This window comes from Peromyscus maniculatus, chromosome 2 (assembly GCF_049852395.1).
Source record: "Peromyscus maniculatus bairdii isolate BWxNUB_F1_BW_parent chromosome 2, HU_Pman_BW_mat_3.1, whole genome shotgun sequence".
In the NCBI taxonomy this organism is placed as follows: Eukaryota; Metazoa; Chordata; class Mammalia; order Rodentia; family Cricetidae; genus Peromyscus; species Peromyscus maniculatus.
In genome coordinates this window covers 107,076,441-107,092,984 of record NC_134853.1, presented here as the reverse complement: position 1 = coordinate 107,092,984, position 16,544 = coordinate 107,076,441, and the positions used below count along the sequence as shown (strand labels likewise).

At 37.7% G+C, this 16,544-nt stretch overlaps 1 protein-coding gene across 5 annotated transcripts in view; it reads right to left on the bottom strand.

Moving 5' to 3' along the window:
• The window catches only part of Adamtsl1 (ADAMTS like 1), a 933,106-nt gene that overhangs the window by 267,845 nt on the left and 648,717 nt on the right, over positions 1-16,544 (bottom strand). For all 5 annotated transcript variants that reach the window (XM_076564473.1, XM_076564474.1, XM_076564475.1 and 2 more), the window contains one exon: positions 13,114-13,350. In XM_076564473.1, the coding sequence (XP_076420588.1) occupies positions 13,114-13,350 (237 nt within the window). The remainder of the gene's footprint in view (positions 1-13,113; positions 13,351-16,544) is intronic.

The window sequence follows — 16,544 nt, the reverse complement described above, 5'->3', positions numbered from 1 at the left end:
GAGAGACTAGATTTCTCCAGTTTTGAGTCACACAGTCAAGAAAGAAACTGTGAAAAGAAATTTGGTCTTTTCATGAGACCAGGTCACATGATCCACACATAGAGATAGCACATGTGGAAAAAAGATCTAAGACACCTCACATTCTCCAGACTAGAACTTAGATATACTACATTAATAACAAAATATGATGCTTATGAATAGAAAAGAAATTGGGATGGTCTTTGACTAAAGACTAAAGTAAGGGAAGGTAACTGAATGGTTCAAGAAGATGAGAAATAAAGTCAAATCCCATATCTTAGAAAGAGGACCTCATCTACAGTGAGGTAAACAGGAAGCAGTTAAACCCCTTTTCCTTGCAGAGTATAAATTCCAGGACGGTGGGACTGTTCTTTACTTTTCTGTCTACTTAAATGCCTACCACATCATTAAATACCAGGAAAAAAACCTGATAAGTGAATAACTACAAGTCAAATGATAGAGTTTTCTCACAAATTTACAAATGCATCATCCTTGGGAAAAGATCTAGTTCAGCTTTGCCTTCTCTTTAACTAACACAGCAGAGCTTTGTGAGCACCAAAAAGCCCAGGCTCAGTAGCTACATTAAATCAGTTATTAGCAGTTTTCTTTATCTTTAATGTAGCAGGCAAAGGGGTGAAAAACAGACTATGCAACATGATGCTTCCATGTGGAATTCAGTTATAAAACATGGGCAGAAATGGCCAACTCATCATTTCTGACATCACCACCTTTGGACTAACTGGAGGACATTTGATACTAGTGACTCAGGTCACAGACAGAGATGGAGAAATAATCATTCCATTTAATTCATTTCAAACTGCTCACCCCAGGAATTATTAAATATGAAAGGAACTTCTTTGGTGGAAGTATGGTTCATTTTAATGCTGCCAAAGAGCAGTAGACATAAAGACTCCCTAATTTCATTTATCGCTTACTTCTCTACTGTACCACTCATTTAAAAACATTATCCAAGGCACAACTTGAAAGGAATTCTCCTTTACTTTTTTGGAATGCTTTGTTTTCTAAAATAGCATCAGGTAATACTAAAAATATGTGGATCCAAATAAAAGGTTTGTTTGTAGCCATACTTGTTCTTTTGATACACATATAGTAGGTATCAGCTGATGAATCCCATTAACTATAAAACTAAAACCGACTTTTCTCTATTTTCTTTCAAAATAACCTCAAAATTATTTTTAATGGCAGCATTCTATCTGTAAATGTATGCCGTTCTTTAAAACACAAACTGGCTTTGTGCTTACAACATACGTAAATGTGGGCATTTGGTTAATGAAAATCAGTGACTTGCAGTAGTACTAACAGAGCTGATCCTGTTTGTGATGGTTCATTAGCTTTACACAGGACACAATTCACTGCCCTGGAGCTGGAGCACATAATGGGATAATGTGGAACTGTTAGCCAAAGATGGCTAGAAAAGGAAATCAGCAGGGTTGTCCCTTGCAATATGCATAAACATATGAAACCATGCACTCTACAGAATCATATGGAGGGAAAAGACACAGACAAGAAAGAGCTTGGGGAGTGTTGGTACTAACAGCTGGTGTTTCCTAAGCCCAGTACAGGCACTTGGCATACACTTGGTTGCTTAAGCAATCTTATCAGGTCAGTGACAATTATTCTCATACCACAGAGAGGAAACTAAGGCTAATATTTTTCTTTGATTAAAAATAGATTTTTTCCATACAGTATATTCCAATTAACCTTTCCCCTCCTTCTACTCCTCGCAGTTCCCCCCCCCCCCATTTCCCCTCCAATCCCTATCCCCCCACTTCCTATTTCTACTTAGAAAAAAAAACAAACCCTTCAAACTTCATTCTTTCTACCCAATGTTTCTACCCCTAACTCCAACAGACAGGTACTCCCTGGAAACTCACAGCTCATTCTGGATAGAAAAGCACATAGGCTAACTGAAGGTCTTTACCTCTTTCTCCTCTCCTCCAAACCAAACACCCCAGTCTCTTCCCCAGCTCTGCAGCAGACCACTTGCTGCAGCCTCCCTCCCCCCACCCCCAGTGCCCATCTCCAGTGGATCACATAGATCTTTCCCTTCAAACTTTCTCCCGCCCCCCCAACTCATTGTTTTATCCCATTCCCAATACCAGCAGGCATGCCCTGGGGACCCACAGCACATTCTGGCCAGGGAAGCAGGTAGCCTAAACACAGATCTTCATGTCTTCTATCTCTCCTCCAAACCCCGCCCCCTGTATCACCTCCATCTCTGTAGCAGACCTCCTGTTGTGGCCTTCCCCTCCTCTCTGGCCTCATCTCTAATGAATCACACAGATCTTTCCTCTCCACTTCCTTCCCACTCATCCTACTCTCACAGCCCCCAACTCCAGCAGGTTTTCTCTGTAAAGATGCCAGCCAAGCCTGACAGAGAAGCAAGAAGGGCAGGGAAGCATATGGGTGAGCATCAGATCTTCATTCTCCCTCTTTCCTCCATATCCAATTCCCCAGTCTCATTGCCAGCTCTGTAGCAGACTACCTAATACAGCCTTTCCTAACTCTCTGGGCCCATAGTAAACCCTGCTTTTCCACTTCCAACAGACCACTTCAGAACCTCCCAGCCCACTCCCATTCCTAAGTGTCAGCTCCTGATACCAAGAAACACATTTTACATGGAACCCCAGTACCACACATGTCAGGATCCCAGAAGAATTTCCTACCAGGCAACACAGCCACCAAACTCCAGATCCAGAGAGATCAACAGAAACCAAGGAACAAAACATCCCCTCAACAAAGACAAGATCAGATAACAACACATAGAATTACAATCTTCCCAAACCCAGATGCCTAGATGCCAGCATAAAAACACAACCAATAACAGCCCAGACAATATGTCTACACCAGAGCTCAGCAACCCTATCACACCAGGTCCTGAATATTCCAATATAGCTGAAGCACACACAAAAAAAGACCTTAAACAGCCTTTATGAATATGATAGCGGTCATTAAAAATGAAATGAACAAATCCCTTAAAGAAATATAAGAAAACACAAACAGTGGAAGGAAATGAATAAAACAGTGCATGACATGAAAGTGGAAACAGAATCAATATAGAAAATCTAAACAGAGGAATATCTGGAAATGAAAAATTTAAGAACTCAAACAGGACTCTCAGAGGCAAGCCTTATCAACAGAATACAAGAGATGGAAGAAATAATCTTAGGCATTGAAAACCTCATAAAAGAAATGGATACCTTGGTCAAAGAAAATGTTAAATCTAAAAAACGGCCTAGCATAAAACATGCAGGAAATTTGGGATACTGTAAAAGGACAAAAATCTAAGAAAAATTGAAATAAAGGAAGGAGAAGGAATCTAAGTCAAAGGAACAGAAAATACTTGCAACAAAATCATAGAAGAAAATTTCTCTAACTTAAAGAAGATGCCTATCAAGGTACAAGAAGCATACAGAACACCACATAAACTAGACTAGAAAGAAATTCCCCTCAGCCTGCAATAATCAAACTACTAAACGTACTACACAACAAAGAAAGAGTATTAAAAGCTGCAAGGGAAAAATATCAAGTAACATATAAAGGCAGACCTATTAGAATTACACCCAAGTTCTCAATGGAGACTCTAAAAGCCAGAAGATCCTGGGCAAATGTGCTGTAGACCCTAAGAGACCACAGATGCCTGCTCAGACTACTATAGCCAGCAAAACTTTCAAACACCATAGATGGGGAAAATAAGAAATTCCATGATAAATCCAAATTTAAACATCTATTAACAAATCCAGTTTTACAGGAGGTACATAAAGAAAACTCAAACCTAAAAAGGTTAACCACATGAAAGAAAACACAAAGAATAAACAATCTCAAAATAAAAACAAGGGAGACACACACCACTACCACCGCCGCCGCCACCACTGCAGCAGCAGCAACACCAAAATAGTAGGAATCAACAAACACTGCTTGCTGATAAAGCTCAACATTAATGGTCTCAATTCCTCAATAAAAGGACACAGACTAACAGAATGGATTTGAAAACAGGATCCATTCTTCTGCTGAATCTGAGAAACATACCCTAACATCAAGGATAGACATCACCACAAGCGCAAAAGAATGGAAAAAGATATTCTAAGCAAATGGTCCTAAAAGCAAGCTGGTGTAGTCATTTTAATATCTAATGAAATAGACATCAAAACAAAATTAATCAGACGAGATAGGGAAAGACACTACATACTTATCAAAAATCTAACAAGAGGTCATTGCAATTTTTAACATCTATGCACCAAACGTAAGGGCACACAAGTTCATAAAAGAAACACGACTACAGCTTAAATCACATATTGACCTCACACTGACAGTGGAAAACATCAGTACCTCACTGTTGTCCATAGACAGGACGACAGGAACTGAACAGAGAAGTGCAGATGCTAACTGACATTATAAACCAAACAGAAATAACAGATATTTATAGATCATTTCACCCAAACACAAAAGAATATACCTTCTTCTCAGTACCTCATGGAACTTTCTCCAAAACTGACCACACACTCAGACACAAAGCAAATCTCAGCAGATTACAAAAAAGAAAGAAAGAAATAACACCATGCATCTTATCAGACCACCACAGATTAAAACTGTGTATGAACAACAGAAATAACAAAGTTTACAAACTCATGGAAGCTGAATAATTTACTACTGAATGAAAAATGGGTCAAGAGAAAAATAAGAAAGAAATGAAAGATTTTTTTAGAATTGAATGAAAATGAATACACAATATATCCAAACTTAAGGGACACAATGAAGGCTGTTCTAAGATACAAGTGTATAGCGCTAAGTGCCTACATTAAAAAATTGGAGAGATCTCATATTAGTAACTTATCAGCACAACTGAAATCTCTTGAACTAAAAGAAAATATCACACCTAAAAGGAGTAGACAGCAAGAAATAATAAACTCAGAGTTGAAATCAATAAAAATAGAAACAACAACACCACAAAATATCAGTGAAACAAAGAGTTAGTGTTTGAGAATATCATCAAAATGACAAACTCTTATCCAAATTAGCTAAAAGACAGAGAGAGATGATCCAAATTAACAAAATTAGAAATAAAAAGGGGGACACAATACTAGACACCAAGGAAATCCAGAAAATCTGAAGGACATACTTTAAATACCTGTACTCTACCAAATAGTAAAATCTAAAAGAAATAGATAATTTTCTTGATACATATCATTTACCAAAGTTAAATCAAGATCAAATAAGCAATTTAAGCAGACTATAACCCCTAGTAAAATAAAAGTAATTAAAAGTCTCCCAACCAAAAATAGCCCAGGGCTAGAAAGTTTTGTGGAAGAATTCTACCAGACTTTTGAAGGAGAGTTAACACCAATACTCCCCAAATTTTCCACAAAATATAAATAGAAGGAACATTGTCCAATTTATTTTATGAGGCCACAGTTACCCTGATACCCAAAACACACAAAAAACTATCAAGAAAAGAGAATCACAAACCAATTTCTCCAATGAACATACATGCAAAAACTCTCAATAAAATACTTGCAAACTGAATCCAAAAGCATGTAAAAAAAAATCATCCACCATGATCAAGAAGGCTTCATCCCAGAGATGCAGGGATGGTTCAACATCATGAGCTGATTTATGTAATCCACCATGTAAACAAATTGAAAGACAAAAATCATATGAACATCTCGTTAGATGCTGAAAAGGCCTTTGATAAAATCTAACATCACTTCACGATAAAAGTCTTGGAGAGATAAGAGATACAAAGGACATACCTCAAAATAATAAAAGGCAGTTTACGGCAAACCCACAGCCTCCATCAAATTAAATGGAGAGAAATTCAAAGAAATTCCACTAAAATCAGGAACAAGAGAAGATTTTCCACTCTCTTTGTTCTCATTCAACATAGTACTCAAGGTTCTGGCTACAGCAATAAGAAAACTGAAGGAGATCAAGGGGATACAAATTGGAAAGGAAGAAGTCAAAGTATACTCAAATGACAAATGTCCTGATAAATCAGGGAAATACGACCTTTCACAACAGCCACAGATAATATAAAATATATTGGGTGTAATTCTAACCAAGGAAATGAAAGACTTGTATAATGAAACTTTAAGGTATTGAAAAAGAAATTAGAGAAGATATCAGAAGATGGAAAGATCTCTCATGTTCAATTAATCAGTAGGATTAATATAATAAAAATAGCTATCCTACAAAAAGCAATTTATAGACTCAATGTAATCCTCATCAAATTTCCAACACAATTCTTCACATATCTTGGAAGGATAATCTTCAACTTCATGTGGAAATACACACACACACACACACACACACACACACACACACACACACACAACAAAACAAAACAAAACAAAAACAAAACAAGACAGCATAGCTAAAACAATTTCAAATAACTGTGGCACATACCGTTCATTATCCTTAATTTCAAGTTGTGCTGCAGAGCTATAGCAATAAAACCAGCATGGTATTGGTACAAAAATAGACACGTTGATCAATGGAATCAAATTGAAGACCCAGAAATAAATTCACATGTCTTTGAACACTTTAGTTTTGATAAAGAAAACAGAAAAACACACTAACAACAACAACAAAAAGAACAGCATCTTCATCAAATGGTGCAAGTCAAACTGGACAGCTGTATGTAGAAGAATCCAAATAGATCCATAGTTAACATCTTTCACAAAACTCAGTTTGGGGATTTAGCTCAGTGGTAGAGTGCTTGCCTAGCAAGCGCAAGGTCCTGGGTTCGAGCCTCAGCTCAAAAAAAAAAAAAAAAAACATCTTTCACAAAACTCAATTTCAAATGGATCAAATATCTAAACCCAAAACCAGATACACTGAACCTGACAGAAGAGAATGTGGGGAATAGTCTTGAGCTCATTTACACAGAAGACTTTCTGAAGAGAACACCATTAGCATAGGTACTAAGATCAACAATTAATAAATGGAACATTATGAAGCTGAAAGGCTTGTGTAAGGCAAAGGGTAACATCATTCAGACAAAGAGACAGTCTACAGAAATGATTTTACCAACTACACATCCAATAGAGGGCTAATATCTGACAATTATAAAGAACTCAAAATATTGAATATCAATTAAATAAATAACCTAATTAAGAAATGGGATACATATGTAAACAGAAGTTTCAAAAGGAAACTCAAATGGCTGAGAAACAATTAAATTTTCAACATAATTAGTCATCAGGGAAATGAAAATCAAGACTACCATGGCACTGAACTAGGCCCTCTGGATACGAGAGATAGTTGTGTAGCTACTTTGAGATTTCATCTTATATGTGTCAGAATGGCTAAGATCAGTAAAACAAATGACAGCTCTTCTTGATGAGGATGCATAGTAAAAGCACTCATCCATTGCTGGTGGGAGTGTAAACTTATATAGATAGTATGAAAATCTGTGGCAGTTTCTCAGGAAGATTGGAATCAACGTAACTCAAGATCCAGCTATACCAATCTTGGGCATATACCCAGAAGTTGCTTCATCCTATCACAGAGACATTTGCTCAGCCATGTTCATTGGAACTGGAAATAACCTCAACAGAAGAATGGATAAAGAAAATGTGGTACATTTACATAATGAAGTATTACTCAGCATCAAAAAAAAAAATAAAGTCATGAATTTCACAAGTAAATGGATGGAACTAGACAATAATCATATTGAGTGAGGTAACCCAGACCCAGGGAGACAAAATATGATATGTATCCACTTATATATGGATGTTAGCTTTTAAGTCAATGATAACCAAGCTACAATCCATAGAACCACAGATTTTAGGTATGGAGTAAGGGACTTGTAGGGGGGCCAGACAGCTTTCCCTTGGAAAGGTAAATAGAACAGATAATTATGAATCAATGGGGGGGGGGGATGGAGTTTTGAATGGGAGGTAGAAAGCATGTAAGAGCCAGAGGAGATTGAAGACATGAAGGAAACAGGGCCTTCTAAGCACAACAGGACCAGTGCACATATGAACGCACTGAGGCTGCATGCACAGGGCCTTCAAGGGTCTGCACCAGATGGGGGTCCTAGAGCTGAAAGAAGGAAAGAAGTAGACACATGCCCCAATTCGTAATCAAGAAGCTATCTCCAATTGATAAACAGTTACAAATGAAAAATTAAGTTTCTCCAAGGGAATCTCACTCAGTTGGGGGTGATGGCTCTAAGTAGGCACCAGCTTTACTTCATGTTCAAAGGGTTGTGTATGTGTTATTTTCAGCAACAGGGTCTTGCTGTGGGCCGAGGCTTATAATTTTGCTTCAGGTGATATACCAGCAAATGGTGGAACTTAGCTGGTAGCTCATGCAGTGCTGGGTCCAGAGCCTCTAACCTTATATATTCAAACTTCTTTTCCCATTCTAGCCTTGCCTCCTATCTACATCCAATGCAACAGTGAGCAACTAAAGATCCCAGTGTTTTTCAACCCAAGACAGAAGGTGAGAATACACACCCTCACAGTGAGCCCCAGGGGGTGATTCTCAGATTGGGGAGGGAGACAGGGGATGGGAGCGTGGTTGGTAAAGGTACAGTCACTAACTCCATTGTTTTTTATAATAGCGATGACAGAATTAAAGCTGGACAAAAACTTAGCCCATGGGATGTGCTGAAGAAATCACACTGAGAACATGTTTTCAGAATGTTGATAAACATTGCCACTCCCTGACCTTTAGTCTGCTGTTAACTAACTGTGAAGCCCTAGAAGTTCAAAACTCAAGTCAGCCCTGTGTCTTGAGGGTGGAATTGATCATTCTCGAGGAGATGTTTTCCAAAAACACCCTCTGAAGCCCTACTAGTGACAGCTTCTCTGTTCAGGGAGAAAAGAGAAAGTACAGAGCAGGAACTGTCACAAAAGGGAAGCTAGATCCAATTTAAAGAACTGTCTTTTGTATAGATTTAGGTCCTTATTCCCATCTAGCTACTGTGAGGTGATACTGTGCAGAGTAGATGGTAGATGTTCTGGTTCTGGTTCTGGTGTGTGGTCCTGGGGATGAAACCCAGGACTTTGAGGATGCTAGGTTAAGCATCAGACCACTGTGTCTTCTCATTTTTCTCCTTCCCCTTCCACATCCTTTCCTTCTCTTCTTGGAAACCAGTGCTCTAGTATCATCTAACTACAAGTCTTTAGGATCTCCCACATTTCACAGCTGGCTATGACTTCACAGCATTGATCTCACTTGGTATTCTGGTTGATGAGGCAGTCTCATTTTACACAGATTAAGATGAAGTTTCAGGAAACTACATACCAAGACCAATATCATATAGTTGGCTAAAGAAGGGCCAGATTCTACCTCCTGTCTTTTTCTCTTAAATCCTACCTGCTGTCAAATCTATAAGTAGTTCATGAAGTTGGCTTTGCCATAGAATCATAGTTAAATTTGAATGTCTGGTGGATGGGCTTAAGAGTCATGTCACATAAGTGCTTTCCAGGTATCCTGATATGCAGCCAAATTTGGGGACTATTATTAAATCATACTTGTCTTAGTGCACCTTGATGTGGCAGAATGGATAGGCTTCTGGGAGCCAGGCAGAACCAGGTAACCCTGGGCAAGAAGCCTCTGTTTCTGCATCTATAAAATGAAGGTAATGCTGTATGACATAAGAACCACAAATATTTAGAAAACTATATATCCAGTGAGAATGTATACATACATACATACATACATACATACATATTTATCTTGTGATCACTATTTCTGCAGTCAGAAGAGTGAATACATCACTTACTGTGTTGCTCTGCTATTACCAAGAAGAAGAAGAAGAAGGTGTGTGTCATAAATAGCAATGTTCCTAAGATTTTCCTCCTGCAAATTTACAGCATATAGAGCCAATCCACTCATTAGCAACAGTCTCTAGGTCTCCCGAAGAGGACAGTTTCTCCTCTGCTAGGGTTGTCTTCTTATTAGTAAAACCCTGGGACTCCACATTTCTGTTGTAGAGATGAAGGATCAAATAGTTTTGAGGCAATGGATCTTGGAAGGGTATTAGATAGACAGAACAGAAATAAATTAGTGGTTGTAAATGAGAAGTCACTGTAGCTGTGCATCATTTTCTAACAAGGTGAATATGTCAAAATTGAAAAATTTATTCTTTAAAGTTTGTGATTCATATTGCTGGTCTCACAAATATTGAAAGCTGCTTTTGAGAAATTCTAAGACAAAAGGCTAGACAAAAAGCTAAAATTCTTCAACAAATGGAGCAGAAAAGAGAAAGAGAAAGTTGGGCTAGAAGTATATTTTTCAGGGAACTAGGAGAATAGGTTTACATACTTGCACATTTAAGTTACTGATTCCCAAGTGTGTTTTAAGATGGGGCATTTTCCTGCTAAAAATGAAACTATAAATCACTGATCTAAACCTAACTAAATGATTGCCTTATAAGTAGGGCAGAATTGGTGTATTTTATCTTTGTAGAAAGGAGTGCTTCAGCTTTTCTTGTGTTAACTCATCTCTCTCTTGTCCTTCTGAGAGTATACACAATGCACTTAGAATCTCTAGTCCCCCATCATCTCAGTGGTCTCTGCTCTCGTCTATTCCTCTATCAATCACCTTCATCTCCCTGTCCTTATGCTCATTTTAGAAAATTGAGGTTGGCTTGACTGAAACACACATGTAATGCTGTAGGAGGAAGGACCCGAGCTGACATCCTTTATGAATTCACATTAAGTAGCCGTTTTTTGATGTGTTCGGTGTGATTGATTGGACTTATTGCTTTCACCTCCCTTCTAGTGAAAGTGTTCTCATTCCAAATTTAGTTTCCTTTCTCTTCCCACAGCTATTACCCAGGGAAAGGCTGATGCTTCATTCCCCTTGGCTGGTACAAGACCCTCCTTTAGAGCTGGTCTCTGTGGTTCAAGGGTTGTCTACTTCAAGCTCTTGTAATTGAGCCTATAACGATCTTTCTAAAGAAGAGTTTTGAGTGTCTCTTTCCATTACTAAGTCTTTCCTGGCCATTTACTGTTTATTGTAGTCCTACCTGCCACATTAATCTTCTGTGATTGTTTATAAAACTACTTTTTGCTCCCTTTCAGTCTGTGATCCAATCTCTCTCCAGCCAAATCACGCTACTTTTCAGTGTTCAAAAGAAATATGAGATTTCCTTTCTCACCATGGCATAGCTCCTTACACAAGAAATAAGTCAGTAATATTCAGTTGTAATTTCTATGTATGGAGCACATTTATTTTAAACAATGGTATAATTTACATTTACTCCCAAATGAAACAAATCATAATTGTGTGAATCTACTTAAAGAGGCACTTTTATACTTATAATTCACAGTAGAGCATTATCTGTCCATATTTATGCATGTAGAAGGTTTTTTTTGTTTGTTTTAATCTGCTGAGATAGGATTTTTTTTTTTAGTTACCAAGATATATGAGGCCAGCTGGCTGGAAGACCCAGAGAAAAAACATGCCAGGTTGAGCTATCATGCAACAGAAACAATTGAAACCTAATTTGTTGACCTGTCTTGTTGATTTTGATTCATTTGCAAACATAGCATTGTAGAAATAACACTGACATGGATATTAGAAGAGCTGGAATTTAGTCCCATTTCTGACATGATGTAATTGTCATAAGACATGCACATTTTCTAGCCCTTGTATTTTTATTTACAAGACACCGAAGCAGTGTGTGCAGACAAGGGATCATAACTCCCCTTCTTTGCAGTTCAGCCCTTTCAATATATTTATTTACTTTATCCTGCAATTTTTTACAGATTTCATAGTCCTATTTTAACAAATTAAAAGTCTTAGATGGCAACATTTTAAAAGATTTATTTTTATTTGTGTGTCTATGTATGTATCTGTGTATGTGTGTGTGTGTGTGTGTGTGTGTGTGTGTGTGTGTGTGTGTGTGTGTATGCTATGTGTATGCAGGTACCTATGGAGGACAGAAAAGGGTGTTGGATCCTCTGGAGGTAGAATTATAGGTGGTTGTGAACCTCCTAATATGGGAGAAAGGAAGTTGGGTCCTTTGGAAGAGCAGGAAGCACTCTTAACTGAGTCATCTTTCCAGCCCCACCAGGCTATTTAAATAATCACAAATAATTTTGCAAATAGTTGCAAAATACCACAAGTAATGTTCTACATGTGTTGCTTTTAAAGGTATTTGGATATTCTCTAAGACCCTGCAATCTTGAGAAGAATAAAACACTACATTCACATTTACACCTGGAACTCATATATCACATACCTAAAGAAACTTCTGATATATATCTTCTCCCTTGCATCTGAAAAACCTTGAACATGCCCCTTCCTGAATCACTGTCCTAACCTGTATGAAAGTTGACTATAGCTGTTTCCCTCTCTCATGCATAAACCTTATCTCACATCTCATGTCTCATAACAATTTACACAGTAATTTTCTTATAAATCAACATGTAGACTTGTTTTCAATAAATGTAAATTTAAAGGAAATACCTGAAACATGTTCCATATTTTTCAAATTATAAGTTGTTATATCATAGATTCGGATTCAATAAATGTCCTCCTGCTTGAGACAAATGTTCTTAAAATGTCTGTACTGTACCACATAAGAGAATATGGTGAATAACAGCATTCGGGGAACCTGCTCATTCTATACTGTGGGCTGCTCATCACAGTCCAAAAAGTGAGCCTTGAAATGAAGAAGACAAGTTCATGGCAAATGGACTAATGCTTTGTTGTCTTACTGAGCCTTCAAGTACACACTGATGAATTGATACCAGAAATCAATCCGTTCCTTCTTTTCCTACCTCCCTCCATCAACTCCTTTCCAAATTTCAGGGACATCTGAGCTACACGTAATTTCAAAATTCATCATCAATACACAATATTCAAGAATTTTTATTCTCCCACATTCAAGTATCATTCAAGGAATAAAGAAACCAAACAAAACCAAACTCACCTGCAGTCTGCATTTCCTTAACACTAACATGGAATACAAGACCCATACTGTTCACTGAAATTACAATCTTCAAATCTATTACTCTTTTTAAACTCTAGAAGGTAACTGAGTAACTGAGAAACCTATTTAAGTGCAGGCATGGCACGTCTGGACAACTCATATGGGAAGACTTCAGCACTTACTTGGCATAAGCCGCTGATGCACATATCCAGTGATTCTGTATAGCATCGTGTACCATCTAAGACCTTTGGTGCTAGTTCAACGATCAGGCTGGTTCCTTTGGCTTGACACTTGAGTGAACATGGGTTGTCAGGATCATTAGACACAGGAAGCCATTCATAAAACTGGCCATGGTACTTGACATCATTATGAGCAGAACACTGCTGAGCTCGAAAATCACCTGCTTCTGGTGGACAGTCCTGGAGAAACAGGAGAGAGGACACAAGTACACATTTTAAGAATAACCCAAAATAGAATATTACACATCTATGTGGTCTGTGAAGGTAGCAGAAAACAAAGTGAATGTTCTGATCATTACAGATGGATCTCATTCCGTCTTTTTGGAGGTTATACGATTATTTAGACCCTTAAAATATAAAGATTTGAGAAAGAAATCACCTTTATAAGTTTTCTTATTGTCAAATGGGAAAGCAACTAGTTTGAAATAAATTTTTGCATTGACACAAGGGCAAAACAGCCATCTTGAAATACTTTCTGAAAGATGTCTGCTTGCTCATGATCTCTTCAACATTGTCACATTTCAATTCCTTCTAATTTTGGATAGCTGAAAGCATTTTTTTTTTTTTTTTTTTTTTTTTTTTTTTTTTTTTTTTTTTTTTTTTTGGTTTTTTCGAGACAGGGTTTCTCTGTGTAGCTTTGCGCCTTTCCTGGAACTCACTTGGTAGCTCAGGCTGGCCTCGAACTCACAAAGATCCGCCTGGCTCTGCCTCCCGAGTGCTGGGATTAAAGGCGTGCGCCACCACCGCCCGGCGCTGAAAGCATTTTTATCTCTCTCTATCCTGAAAATGAGAGATATGACAATGTTTTATTTGTTTTTTTTGTCATACTTGGAATTGATGTGATAGCTTCATGTACCCTAGGCAAGATGGAAGAATTCTGTTGAGCTATATTCCTAGATTTTATATTAAAAAAATATAAGGTTGTGTGAGGAGGTCATGAGCATAGGCCAGCCATTGACTGACACAAGGAAGATATCCAACAGCAATTACTTTGAATATTTAATGAGGTGTTTGACAACAAAGAACCAGAGAATTAGGGCATTCTATTAATTTAAATTTCAAATAAGGTTGGCAGAGGCTGATGGAAAATAAAAGCCTCTAAGTAATATATATTTCATAGGGGGAATCTTAAAATATAAAACTATTACTAACAATGGTTATTGTCTAATGGTTGATAAAACTCAGAGAGAGCAAATAAAATCAAGCTTTAAAAAGAGGAGAAATGTGGAAAACTGGGAGGGAGCTTTAAGCCCTAGGGGAGGGGGTAGGCAGATCAAGACAGAAGGAGAGGCAGAAGGGACAAATAACACTAAGGATGTTTGAAAAAGCCTCAAGGAATCATACTACTTTGTATTTATCTGAAACTACATGTAATATATGGGAGAGTGTGTATGTGTATATATGTGAATGTGTAAATACACATGCATATACATGAATGCATATACATATATATATTTACATATGCATTTGAAATGACATTATAACATCTGAACTGAAAATGCTCTCCACAAGAGCCATAGACTAAAAAAAAAAAAAAAAAAAAGCCATAGACTTTCTAATAAAAAAAGTACCAGGCATGAGAAAAACCTCTTTTTGAGCTGTTGATCAGGATAGTTCAAGAGACTCTCAGAATAGTATAGGCTAATGCTATTACCCTTTGCCTCCCAAAGGTAGAAGGTAAGTCCCTATTGCTGAAGACACATTCTGTGACACAGAACTCAGAAGATTCAAGTTGGATCTAACCCTGGAGGCTTTCTTCCTGAAGTTCTGTCTTCATAGTACCAGAAGGTGCTATGCAAGCTGTCAAGGGAGGGAAGCAATCAATAGCAGTACTTGGCTGTGACTTCTAGGAATCACAACAATGACCAGCATGGCAAGATCTCCCTAAAAGTATAATAGTGGCACTCATATCTTGGTGGTAACCAACAGCTATCTAACTGGACTTAAGGCCTGCTCAAAAGGAGGGAAATCATGCCTGCTAATGGAAACCTAGTCAACTAGCAAGGGATGGTGAGCTCACAGATCTTAGAGGAACCTCTCTTTGTAGCAGATGAAGACCATCACAGAAAACTAGTCAAAATGCAGAAATCAAATGATCGTGGGCTACCCAGTACTCCAGGAGATACAGCTACAGCACAACTCCTGCATCTAAGGTTCAGGGAACATTGGAATCAGAAAGGCTGTAAGAGCCAGAGAACCAGAAAATCTGCTGCAAGACTGTGTCTTGTAGAAATGACAGGGCAGCTACAGCCATGATACATCAACAATATGGCTTTCTAAATAAGATGTGAATAAGGACAACACCAATACATATGCTTATGTGGAAGGGGAAATCTCACAGGGCCCCAGCCATAGACAAAGAACCACTAATGAGTGCTGAAAGAGGGAGAATCAGTCTTTCCCAGAGATGAGTCTCTTAAATGGTTATATAAACACAAGGTGGTCAGCTCTGAAGTCATATACACACAATCAACACTTAAGACAACTCATCAGGTATGATTATATATTTATAATAATAATAATAATAATAATAATAATAATAATAATAATAATAATAAAAGAAAAAGAGGTCATGAATTTGGGAGGGAGTGATTTGGGACATGGGAGGAACTGGACAGACAGGACATGGAAGTGTTGGAAGGAAGAAAGGGAAGAGAGGAAATGATATATTTTAATTAAAACTCTAAATACTAAAGCACAAAGGTAAATAGTACTTTTTGTTTAGGTTGACTTTTGATGAGTCCTATTTTGACAAATGTTGCTAAGACATTTGGACTCAAATACCTTGAAGAGTAAAGGTTTATTCTAGCTTGAAATTCTAGGTCACAATCCATTGTTGGGGGAAGTCAGGGTAAGAACTGAGGCAGAACTCATGGAGGAATGCTGCTTACTAGCTTACTCTCAGGCTTAGGCTTAGAACAATTCCTTACAAAACACAGATCTACATGTGTAGAGATGGTATCATCCAGAGTGGGCTGAGCCCTCCACATCAGTCAACAATCAAGACAGTTTCTCTGGTCTTCTCTACAGACCAACATGATTTGGGCATTCTTTAATTGAGGTTCCCTCTTCTCAGGTGACTCTAAATTGTCTCAAGTTCACAATTAAAAATATCTAACATAGACAGGTAGATTTTATTTGTCATTTTCAGAATGAGAGTCTCTATAAAATTTCTGTACTATCACCTATGGAGAGGCTTTCATTACAATTTTTTTTATCTGAAATGATCTGAATGTGGTCAGCAATTCCCTCTCTAAATTATTAATCTGAGAGTTAATTTATTCAACTCTTTTCCTGAAAATGTCACTATATTCATAGAAGCATTTGAGAACTGTGTTGTTCTTTATTTTATAAAATGCCTTCTTAACTTTTTG